Genomic DNA, 11985 nt, shown 5'->3' with positions numbered 1-11985 from the left:
TTCTTCAAAAGAAATAAAATAAACTGAGATTTCAAGATTCAAAAACTGCTTTCTGAGTCAAAAGAAGAGGCTACAAAAAATACAAGATTTGAATATCCTTGATTTTGTTAATAAATTACATATCTAAGCTACAGATAGACAACAAAAAGTGGAAGAGGATTCCCCAGAACTCACTGAACAAGAAATATGCCATAGATCAATGCTAAATGCCTATCTTCTGAACAAAAGCCTTAGCTTTTGCCTCAACAATTTCAACTGAAAACTGCTTAAATGAATAAAAAATCAAACTGAGCTCTCTACTATGCTCTAATTATTGTCACGAGCACGACAAACACATGACTGGTGATTATGGGCCGAAACCACGTGCTAGCAATCTTACTACATCCGCTCAAATCTGCAGCGCCTGGCTCCATTCCTATCGTTGTTGTGGTGGTGGAACCAGAAATGCTGCCATTGTTCACAGATAGGCTGCAATACAAAATCTAATTTACCATTCCATCTAAGGCTACTCAATGATGTCTTAATGTGCTATGAGAAGTTAGTAATAAAAGAGAACAGAGTATTGAAGTAGAAGTAAAAGCACATAATAGGGTATTCTTTCAACTGAAAATCCACATAATGTGTACAGAGTACAGACATTTATTTCCAAATGCAGTTATGGATGCTGGAAATTCAATTTTTGAGAGGAAATGATCTCTCTTTCATCAATCAATTCAGCAGAGAGCTTTCATTTCAACACTAGCATCTTCCACAGCAAAAAAATTGGTCCAAATCCATCTCTGGGTTCTACCTTTCTCAAAGGTCAATTCGTTACAGAGTTCGAGAAAAAAGAAAAAAATGATTAGCCCATTACCTGGAAGGGAATTTGCAATTATCATGACCTGAAAATAGAAAAAAAAACCACCAAACCACGAACAAAATCAAATCTCAGCAAGGACAAAAAAAGAGACAGCTTTCATCAATAATTAGCAATGCAGGTGACAAGTTAGTAACAAAACTGAAACACAGCTGAAGCAAGGTTCGACATTTCCAGATCTAAAAGCAACCCAAGAATCAAATCAAGTTAAAACACTAAAACTAGTATTTAGTTCAAGTGAGTTGAAAAACACTGACTAGGGTTTAAGGAAGTGAGAGCAGCAGTGTTGCTAAAGGAGCAAGCATCATCAGTCAAGCCATGCTTCAAGTAATAATCATTAAAAGCCCAAGACGCCGTTGTCTGAATATCATTAGGGTCATAGCAAGGCCCGCCTTGCTGGATGGGGCTACAGTCGGCTCCACCGGGTCCGCATGCCCAGTCAATGGCTCCCTGCAAGGCTTGGTCGTCGGCGTTGTTCTTAGCAACGCACCAGATATTCCTTGGCGGGATGCCGTTTTGGCCCTGCAAAGAGCGTGGAAAAGAAAAGGCTACTAGTAGCAGAAGCAGCAAAAGCAGAGAGCCAGACATGTTTAATCAAGAAAAAGGAAACTGGAAGCAAAGAAACGGCTTTGAGGTGGGAATTTGGAGAGGTTTATTAAGAGGGTGGTGGAAATGTGACCGTTGGGGGATTTTGGGACATGGTAGGAGAGATCCAAGAAGCAGAGGAGAGAGAGAGAGAGAGTGCGTATGAAAGCGAGAGTTGAAGAAGGTCAGAAAAGTAAAAGAAGGGATGGGAAGCTGCGTCTATGTGTTTTGTCCTTTTATGGTCACCTCCCTGGCGGCAACTGCTGCTTGGATTTGGGATGTGGTGGATGCAGATCACATAGGGGCCACCTGTATTATAATCAATAATTAAAATTTATTTATTTTATACAATATAATTACAAAAAATAATTTCTCACGAGCTCACAGAAAACATACATTTTTCTTTGTTCTTGGCCTAAAATTGCTTAATTCCAATTTTACTAAAATTGATCCCTACTATGCGTTCATTGCAACCCATTCCAGAGAGATTGAAAGCTTTAATATCCTGTTTCGTTTTGTAGTGTTTTATTATCCAAGCTGTTAGAGAAGGAACTGGAGTAAAAAAAGAAATGGTAAATTTCTGATGCAGAAACTGCTGCTCTGTCAAGTTTATTGAAAGTAGCATCATCCAGCTCTGAGAATACATCCATAAGAGAAAGGAATTCTTCTCTGCCCTGTAGGATATGTGCATGTTGTTCTTCTTCATTCCCAGAACCAACAGTAGCACGAAAAAGAAACATGTGTTCTTCAATACTCAGATTCTTGTTTTGCAAAGCGATCTTGCCACTGGATTTTGCATCGAGTTTCTTGTCCTCGGTAGCCTTGAAGCACTCATGGTGTAGCATATTGCAAGTCTGGTTTATACTTATTCATAAATTAATTATATTCTACAAAGGGTATCAGAATTTTAATTCAGTTTCCATATATCGATTATTCCATTTTAAAATGAAGAAGAGGGTGTAGAAATGAAGAGAACAGTATATAAAAGTAGTCCTTTATGATAATCTGTGTAGACAACAGGTGGAAACCTCAGGACGAGAGTTTCATTTAAATGATGGATTATTGATTTCCATGAGCATGTGGGGAAATAGTTGAAAGTTTTACAAAATTTAATCCGGCTGAACAAAATCTGAAAAAAGAACAATGCCGATAGATTTGCTTGCAGGTTGCAATATAGAAAATAATTGATAAAAAAAACAGGTGTTGAACGTCAGCTTATGGAAATGAAGTAGCTCAAAGTAGCCTAAAAATGCTGATATCATTTCCCCTGCTTTGTAAAGCACTGTGAGTTTAAGCCCAACCAAGAACATAGTCAAGGACATAAGCAAGCAACAGGGAGAAAGGGTAAAGTGCATAGGCCGCCAGACACATCCAAAGAGGGAAAGTGGTGCGGAAACTGGCAATTAGCCCCATCACAACACAAACAATCAGAATTACCAGAACTTCAGATGAGAAATTCCATGTCAACCCACGAAAGTAAACAAGACCTAAGAATACTGATAGAGAAAGAATGTTGCTCATGGTCACTGACCCATAAATCTGCACCCAAAGAAAAGACAGAAACAGAAGGGTAATAAATCTTCAGCAAACAAGATAACCTGATATAGTTTAATGTAATTGATAGAGAAGATAGAGACCTCAGAATATGCTAAGGAAGCAGATTTTGAATTCTTCCTGCTGGCAAAGATTAGGTCTGAAACTACCTCACTGGGGCTAGCAAAAGGCAAGATGACAAAGGAAACAAAGAAAGTAGGAATGCTTGAAGCAGTTGAGAAATTTTCAACAGCATCTACAAGTGGATCAGCAAACACTGCAGCAACAATTGTTCCCAGAAGCAACATCAACCCTGCTTTTGTGGCATTCCATTTGGGATTTCCAGGACTATTTTCTGGAGCTTCATCATTCTGATCCCCCAACAGATCTTGTTCCCTCTTTGTTTGCTGCAGATACAAATACAATACATGCATGCATGTATTAATAAATAATAACACGAGACTAACAGTCATGTGGACTAGCAGAAATAACTTGCATAAGCAACATTACCTGACCAAAGTCAGTTATAAGTTTAGATGTTCCTGCTATATGGCCATTGGAGTGTCTTGCAGAATGCTTAGCCTCATCAAGCCACTTTGAGATCCCATGAATAAACTCATCCACATCAACACGTGAGTCACCAGACGTATCGAAATCTTTCAATACTTGATCAACTGCATCATTAATATCAATTTCTAGCTCTTCAAAAGAGTGCCCTCAACTCTGCTGCGGTTAGATATCCATCAGAATTTCCATCAATTGTCTTGAATAACCTGTCAATTTACCAGTGAATATTTCATTTTGGTTCAATTTCAAATGGCTAGTGATGATTGATGAATATGAATTTCTATAGAACCATAGGAAGTAGCTTAACAAAGACTAACTTCTGTATAACATCATTGTTGGGTTCTCCATTAACTGTGAAAAGTCTTCCCAGTGCACGCATTTTTAAATCTTTTAGAATTCCTGATATTATATGTTTATGCTTGGCGTATGCAATTCTTCTCTTCTGAATCCATGGCTGAAGAACCTGCACCAAAAATACAAAAACATGTCATGATCTGCACCAAGCCAAACAAGATAGGGTCATAAATTTTACATGAAATAGACAGCAAGATTTGGATACTGAATTAAGGAAATCCAAGCATTAACCATCAAGCAAAGATTATTGTTGGAATCATTTATAAATTGTGCCTGATACAGGCTATAAAAAACTAATAAACCTAGGGAGACAATGAGGGAAGCCAAAACTGCTATGCTGCTTTGAGAAGTTTTTTGGATGATTTGTGGCAGTTGGGCTATTATGAAGGGGATAACAGATATAACCATGATCCTTGCAGCATGACTTGTCCATATATCAGTAGTTACTCCAGATCCTGTAAACACAAGCTACTGAATTCTTTACCAAAATATGAAGTTAATTTGTATACCATGCATCAATATAAGATCAATGAATTCAAGAACTAAATAACGAGTATATTATTGAAGTATTCTTGCTTTGAATAAAGTCAAGTTTCAATTCAGAGTGGACTACAAACAGAAACATAGAAATTAGCAATAGAAAATAAAAAGGAGATACCAGTTAGACTAAATCTTTTTGCTTCTTTTGAGTCCACAGCTACAGAACCCTGAATGTCACACTTGCCAACTATGAGGCATGAGCCCCATAGTAATGTCAGAAGTAGAACGGTTGATCCAGCCGTCAAACCCATCCCAACTGAAACCTGACTTTGAGCTGTTTCTTTGCTCCCTGATAGCCCAGATGCTATAAGCACAACAGAGGTATATCAGCATAAATTGATAAGGAACTAGAACAGATAAAACTTAGGAGATTGTTCAGCCAGTACACCAATGCAATATAGAAGTTCTAGAATATAGCAACCAATCCAAGCAAGCAACCAAATGACATGACCACACAGCAAGAAAATAAAATGTTCATAACTCCTTGGTCTTTGTAAGGAAAGAGACAAAATGTCATGAACTACATGAATTAAACAGTGGAATAGGCAAAGGGTTCAAGCTTAAAAAAGAAAAAAAGCCAGCAATGAGATTGCATATGAGTTAAGAAAGACTTGAAAGTCAACAATAAGAGGAAAACTTAGGCTTACCAAGCATGATTGCTACATCAGGAAGAGAGCTCAGAACCGGCAGGAAGAGACCCCCAATAATGCCAGGACCAAGAATTTGTAGAAGAATCTCACTTCCATCAGACAACAATTTAGCAGACAAGAACATCAAATAGCCATAGGCAATAATAAGGAAAATATTTCCTAGGACTGTGGTGGCGCATGGCAAGAATCCATATGTCTCGTCACAACTACTATCTGATGAAAACAAGTGGTTCAGACTAATAAATGGCTGCTGCTGAACACTGCTACTGACCCCATCAGATGCCATGAAAGAACTTGGATTTTCTGTAAGGTATCGACCCTGGACAGGACTGCAGGCTAACATAACAAAGAAGATAACTAGAGACAAGAAAGAAAGTTTCTTGGCCATAATTAGGCTTGTTCCTATTAACAGCTTTGAATAGCTTGCTCTTGTATTGTTTTTATCATAACCTCAAAATGGTTTAGGTTTGAAGTTTGGAACTATATAATTAGGGTGGTGAATGTTGAACAAGAAATTTCTTGGAAGGATTTAAGTGTAGAAAGATTTAATATCAAAGTTGAAAAACAACTTGAAATTAAAATAACAGAAATGTGTTCAATCTTTCATGAAGAAATACTGCCTCAATGAAAGGTACAATGGCTTATGGCATAGAAGTGATATGGAGTGGTTGTGGAAGTATTTCATGCAGTGAATTTATATATTATTTGTGTGAGTTGGCCATGTGAAGTCAGAATGTTCAAAGTTTTCAAGTTTCACATTTTAATATATAACCTTTGTTAATCATTTAACAATAAAAGATCAATTTGAGGGATAAACAAATGAAATTGATATTTAAATAAGAAGACTTTTTCAAGGTTTGCAGCCATTTTCAACCTTAAAACCAACTCTGCCAGAGAAGAGTATTTATGCAGGTTGGTCCAACTCCAACTAACCTTCAAATATCCCCTAGTTCTATCATAAATTTGGGATCTTCATAAATTGATTTTTTAGGTTTCAAAAAAAAGAGAATTATTCGATTGCATAGCTCATTTGATTCCTCCTTTCCAACTTTTCTCTCTCTCTCTCTCTCTCTCTCTCTCTCTCTCTCTCTCCTTCTTTCCCTTCTGAGTTCTTTTGAGTGATTATCGGTGAACTCTCCAGTTGTTACATCTGCCTTTTACATTTTTTAGCATTTTAACAGGTGAATTTAGTAACAATAGAAATTATAAATTTCTTCCCATAATTACATCAAAATTTAATAATTTTTAAATTGAACTTATAAAATTATTATAGAGTTTAATAATAATTAGTTACCATTCAATAAAACGTGTTTTCATCGGATAGCTAAATTAAATATTTCATTAACACGATCAGATCTTACAAATCAATATAATTATTATTATATTTTATATAAATAATTTATTTTAACTTTTAAAATATAAAATTATAATAATATAAAATTTTATATTTTATATTTATATTCTACCTTAATATAATGGAAGTTTTATTTTTTATTTTTTAAAAATAATAATAATTGATAGCGCAGATTATTTATGACCCTTGGTCATAAAGCTGAAAATAAAATAAATAAAGCAGTAGTTGATAGGATAGATTATTTAAAAAAAAAAAAAACTTTTTCTCTGAAATTCAACATTATTAAGCTGAATCAAGCAAATTCACAGACACAAAAGTAGAGGTGTTTCACAAGTATATTATTTTATTATTATTATTTTGTGGATGTGGCCGGCCAATCATATAATTTTTTATTTGTGATTATTGGCATTTTTCATAAAATAAAAATGTTCAGTGCACACAATAAAAATGGTTAATTAATTTATACATAATGAAGTTGTATATAATTAATATAATAGGTTTTAAATTTAAATTATGACATTTATATAATTTATTCGTTAAAAATTATATTTGAATCATTAAAAAAAATTTGCAATAACATTATTACTATTATATAAAACTTAGTTCCTCATAATTTAAATTAATTATATAAATGTCATAATTGTTTGGTCGAGAAAAATAAATAAAAAAAAATAACTTTCTAAAAAATATAGAAAACAGTCGTTTTTACTTTGTATTATTAAATTAATTTTTTGAGAATTATTTTATTTTTCTTATATAAAAAATATAACTCACTTAAGTTATGTTTTTTTAATTAAATATAATAAATTTATTAATTTATCTTTTAATTGGTTACGTTTTAAGTACTGTCGATAAATATTCTTCTCGTTAATTTAACCAAACAAGGCATAAAATTGTCACTTTGCTTCTTTACCTTTGGGTGTAGAGTCGCTAACCCAATTTGTGAAACAGCAGATGACAATCTCTTGAAATATCACCACTGCCACGGCTGCTGCCGTTGCCGCTGCCGCTGCCAAATATTGAGTGACCATGAGCTCTCCTACAGACTCTCAAAATCAAGCCGCGAACTCTCCCTCACAAGATCCCAACCACAATCAACAAGAAGACCCACCACAATCAAATGATCCCCAATCCCCTAAAACCCTAACCCTAGAAATTCCTGACTTAGAACACCCTAACCTACATGCCGATGAGCTCAAACAAGACGATCCTGAAGATATCACCCCTATTTCTCCAACAATCTCCGATACCCACTTCAACTCCACCTCTGTCGTCGCCAATTTCACTGCCTCTCGCCGCGGCGGAGGCGGCTCAAAACGCAGTAAACGACATCATCACCAGGAGAAGAAGATTCAGAAAAGGCTCGAAATTCTTGTTGGAACCTTTAATCCAGTCCCGTTTGTTCCCGTCAAAACCCTTGATTTCGCATCCCATGAGGCTCTCCTAAGGCGACTTGGCTTATGGGACTTCGTCCACCTGCATTTCGATATCAACATTCGCACCGATCTTATTATACAGTTGATTGCTAATTTTAACCCCACTGGTCGCCATAGTTACGTCAATGGGTGTCGCATCAAGGTCAGTCGTGCTGACTTGGCTCGTGCATTGAGTCTGCCGGCGAAAAAGGATAAGGTGGATAGTGCGGTAGAGGTGGAGAGCGAGGAATCGATAGGATTCATAGAGGATTTCGTGTCTACTTGGTTGTTGTTGCATGAAGATACCTGGATGATGACTGACGATATTTTGAGTGTGACTAAAGCGATCAAGGAAGGACATTTTGAGAAGGTCGATTGGGCTAAGTTGATTTGGCTTATGCTCGAGAAGGAGTTGGCGGCAGCACCCAAGTTAGGTAACTGTTATTATGCCTCGCATTTACAAAAACTGATAAAACATCAGAAGAGTGACTTGTTCAAGGAAGAGCCTGTTAAAATGGAGGTCGATGTGAATGACGATAGCGAAGAGGAAGATGTGAGAATGAGTGAGGAAGTTCGTGGAGGATCAGAATTGGAAGAGCATAACATTGAATTGAGTCTTGGTGGACTGGATAATTCAGCAAAAGATGATGGTGGGAAAGAGGGAAAGGAACAGGTGGGTGATGAGGATACTATGGATTTTGAGGAAAGTAAGGAGGATGAAGAACAGAGACAGTGGGTAAAGAGCAGCGTGGAGGGGCATTTTCTGCGGCAATGTAATCTTGGTGAAGTTGCTGGCGTGGAATGTGAGGAGAGAAAGCAGGAAGAAGAGGCGGGAGAAGAAGAGGAAAAAGAAGGTGAAGATGGAGGAGGAGGAGGAGAAGAAGATGATGATGATGATGAGGAGGAGGAGGAGGAGGAGGAGGGGGAGGAGGAAGTGGGTTTTAGTATTTCGCCAAAAGGGGATACTTATTCTGAGAATTTTATTGCAGCCATGGAAGCAGCACAAATTCCTTTCAGTTCAGGAGTACAAATTCGTGATAATGTGTCCTCAGGGGACTTTCTTGCATCTAGGGTTGAAACACAGACAATTCCTGGTAGTTCGGCACTTTTCAGCAATGGTAATGGAAACAAGAGGGAAATTGAGCATCTTGATAATGATATACCCCATCATGCACTTAACGGTGGTAATAAGAGGATGAGGAGTGATGGACCATGGGATATGAAGTCATCCTCTGATTTTGAAATTTATATGGAGCAAATGGAACATATAATGGGAAAAGCTAGGATGGCGTATGAGGCAAAGGAGCAGGCTTATCATGATATGAGCATGAATCAGCAAGTGTTGCTTAGTGAGCTGCAGCGGCGGGATAATGTGATTCAGCATTTACACAAGACCAGGATAGAGGAGCAACAAAAAGGGCATTCAGAGGTTTATAGGCTTGAACGTGAATTATATATGATGGGAAATTTATTAGAAGGGTATAGGAAGGCTTTGAAGGAGACGCACAAGGCATTTGCTGAGTATCGCGCGAAATGCCCGCTGCCTGAAGAACCAATTTACAAGGATACTGGGTCTGGGGGTCTTGTTTTGAGCACCATGGAATTGGAGAAGCGGCGCTTGAAACAAGAGGAAGAAGAAAGGCAAAGCCGTTTGTTGATTGAGAAGAAGGTTAAGGAATTTGAGGTAGAGTGTATTACTAAATTTGAAGCATATAAAGATGGAGTGGAGTTATTGGTTAGCAAGTTGATGGAGGTTGAAAAGGAAGTCAATGTCTTGAAGGAAATATTTGCAAAACGGAAGCTTGCAAAGATGTCAGAATGCCCTCCAGCTGAAGAATGAGCTACAAGTCTATTTAAAGTGTGTGGAAATTTAGGTGAATGACAGCTATTTATGTAAGTTGAATGGCACAACTCTTTCTGTGTTTGAAACTAGAAGCTCAAATTTATGTTAATTGCTGACAGTTCTCTTACTTCTGATATGTTATCTGTTTGATCAATATTTTTGGGTGACATCAACTACTTTGGGTTTTACTTGGTGGCTAAGTTGTGAATTTTCTGTTCAAAATTAGCTTAACATTACACGAGAAGTTAACTCAATTTTACACCCAGGCCATCTAAGGCAGGAAATAGATTATTTTGGTGTCCATTTCCAATTAGTTGACCATCACTTTTGTCACTGGATGGCTAGAGTGACAGCCTGGGGCCTTTTCCAAGTTGTTTAGTAATGTAGATAGTCTTCTGGATCTGAAATGAAATGTACTTCTTAGGAGTCGGTCCTATCTTCAAAGATTGGAAATATTAAAAAAATTAACATAACTTCGTATTATCAAATTGTATTTTGAAGTAGTTGTAAAATGTCTATTGATCATGGTTGGCAAAGATCAGTTAAAAAAAAAAAAGAAAAAGGGAAAAATTGTGTTGGTTAGAAATCTGTTAGCTATTATATTTCAAGCCGCTCTTATTTCTTAAAAAACATTTTTCTTTCAGTTTTTCTGTTACTGAGTAATCTTAGAATTTTCCCCCATACATGGTGTACTGAACTGAACAGGAAAAGTTTTGGTGCTTGTGTGGACTGGGGGGTATTTATCAAGTCACCAGGCTTTGTTGTTGTGTTGCATTGTTTGCTGGTTGACATGGTTGTGTGGCTAATGCAAAGATGTAAATAGCTCTTAAATATAAGAACTTACTGGAAAACTATACTCCAAATTAAATTCAGAACATTTGATGTTTAAGCTTGTTCTGCCTCCAATGGGGGTGGAGATGGAGAGTGTTCTTTCAACTTTGGTGGTTTTGTAGAATATATAATAAAAATATATATAGAAATAGATTAATTATTCTTGTATTATTTAATTTATACTTACATTTTTATAAATAATACATTAATAATATATATATTTCATACAATTAAAATGAAAAAATATAATATTTTTTTTTAATGTGGGAATATAAATTTTCACGGGATGGGAAATTTTCCCATTAGGCTTAGGTGGCGGGAATGAGAATGGGAAATGGCTCCCTGCGCCTGTCTCATCTAGTTGCCATTTCTATTTGTGTGTGGTCTTGGTAATTGTTCGGTAACAGGTAATCAGGATTTTGATTGTTTTGTTAATTGTTGATTTACCATTCGAAGTCCTAGAGACGATACTATTCATGGAGCCATTCCATTTAAATATAACGGTATAGATATGAACATAAGATGATCTATTATAATTGTGATAACACGACTGGTCTGGAAGTCCAATTAGTTTTGAGTCTATAATTAAGAGGATTATTGTTGTCATACTGGAGCCATTCCCAAAGACTTCCCCATCTCATACTGACATTTCTGAAGCAGCTCGGAGAGAAGAAGAAAGTAGGAATCTGGAGGAACTGGAAATTTCTTTGATCTCCTCCCACAAGTGCTTATTGGCCTCAGACTCTGATGATCATGCTTGCCTATGACTACTGGGGTCAATTTGTGTGTACTGGAGGAACAGCCACCATTGGACCTTTTTTGTGCTTGCCAATTACAAGTCTTTAACGGCGGAAAAAAACATTAACAGAAAGGTAGGTTTGTTGATGTCACAGGACAATTGCTATATGGAGTTCTGCAAAGCCCATTTCTAGTGCAACTCAAAAGGAAGCAAGCAAATTGAAGCATGTTTGTATGGCTTGACAAGGTCTCACCCACCCCAAGAAGTAGAGAGGAGCAGATTTCACGGTATTTAACACGGGTCAATGGTGGATTCCCAGCAGAGCTTGAATATAAAGTGAAAATTGTTGCTAGGATAATAATTTTGAACTGCATAATTTGGAATGAAATCTTGTCTTGACCTATTTTGCTGGTAAGATTTGTTTCAATGGATTGATCGCAATATTGACACAAGGAAAACAACCATCTTCTTCCAGAGCATATCACTGGAACACAAAGCGAGAACTGGTGTTACAACAGAACAAGTCCCAACGCTAGTGCAAGAAATTGTGGAAAACACAATCGAGGGATGAAGACCCCAGTTAGGAGCCTGAACATCACAGCAATCAGAGCATCAAAGATGCGCTTGCCCAAAATCAAGAAAAGCCGTTGATAGGAATGATGGCTGAGCATAAACTACTACCAGAGCCTCACGCTGACTGCCTGATGCATAGAGCAAC

The 11985-nt window shown here is 36.9% G+C and overlaps 3 protein-coding genes across 3 annotated transcripts; 1 reads left to right on the top strand and 2 right to left on the bottom strand.

The window, feature by feature from the left end:
- Positions 1–1707, bottom strand: LOC110653773 (PLASMODESMATA CALLOSE-BINDING PROTEIN 5). Its single transcript, XM_021809559.2, has 3 exons — positions 1114–1707; positions 854–881; positions 1–468 (listed from the first exon to the last, which is right to left on the bottom strand). Exons 1-3 carry the CDS (start codon positions 1442–1444, stop codon positions 300–302), a joined length of 528 nt encoding a protein of 175 aa, XP_021665251.1. The 5' UTR covers positions 1445–1707; the 3' UTR covers positions 1–299.
- A 733-nt stretch (positions 1708–2440) lies between these two features.
- Positions 2441–6252, bottom strand: LOC110653774 (sodium/calcium exchanger NCL). The gene is given in 8 exon segments (XM_021809560.2): positions 2441–2980; positions 3079–3381; positions 3485–3683; positions 3685–3747; positions 3859–4004; positions 4169–4350; positions 4554–4739; positions 5083–6252. Coding segments are annotated over 8 exon segments (1719 nt in total). The 5' UTR covers positions 5474–6252; the 3' UTR covers positions 2441–2731.
- A 1093-nt stretch (positions 6253–7345) lies between these two features.
- LOC110653772 (uncharacterized) lies at positions 7346–9824 on the top strand. Its single transcript, XM_021809558.2, has one exon. The coding sequence runs from the start codon at positions 7469–7471 to the stop codon at positions 9692–9694; it is 2226 nt and encodes a 741-aa protein (XP_021665250.2). The 5' UTR covers positions 7346–7468; the 3' UTR covers positions 9695–9824.
- The last annotated feature ends 2161 nt before the right edge of the window (positions 9825–11985 follow it).

This window comes from Hevea brasiliensis, chromosome 10, assembly GCF_030052815.1.
Source record: "Hevea brasiliensis isolate MT/VB/25A 57/8 chromosome 10, ASM3005281v1, whole genome shotgun sequence".
NCBI classification, from domain to species: domain Eukaryota; kingdom Viridiplantae; phylum Streptophyta; class Magnoliopsida; order Malpighiales; family Euphorbiaceae; genus Hevea; species Hevea brasiliensis.
Note: the sequence above shows the minus strand (reverse complement) of the source record. Positions and strands in the feature narration are given on the sequence as shown.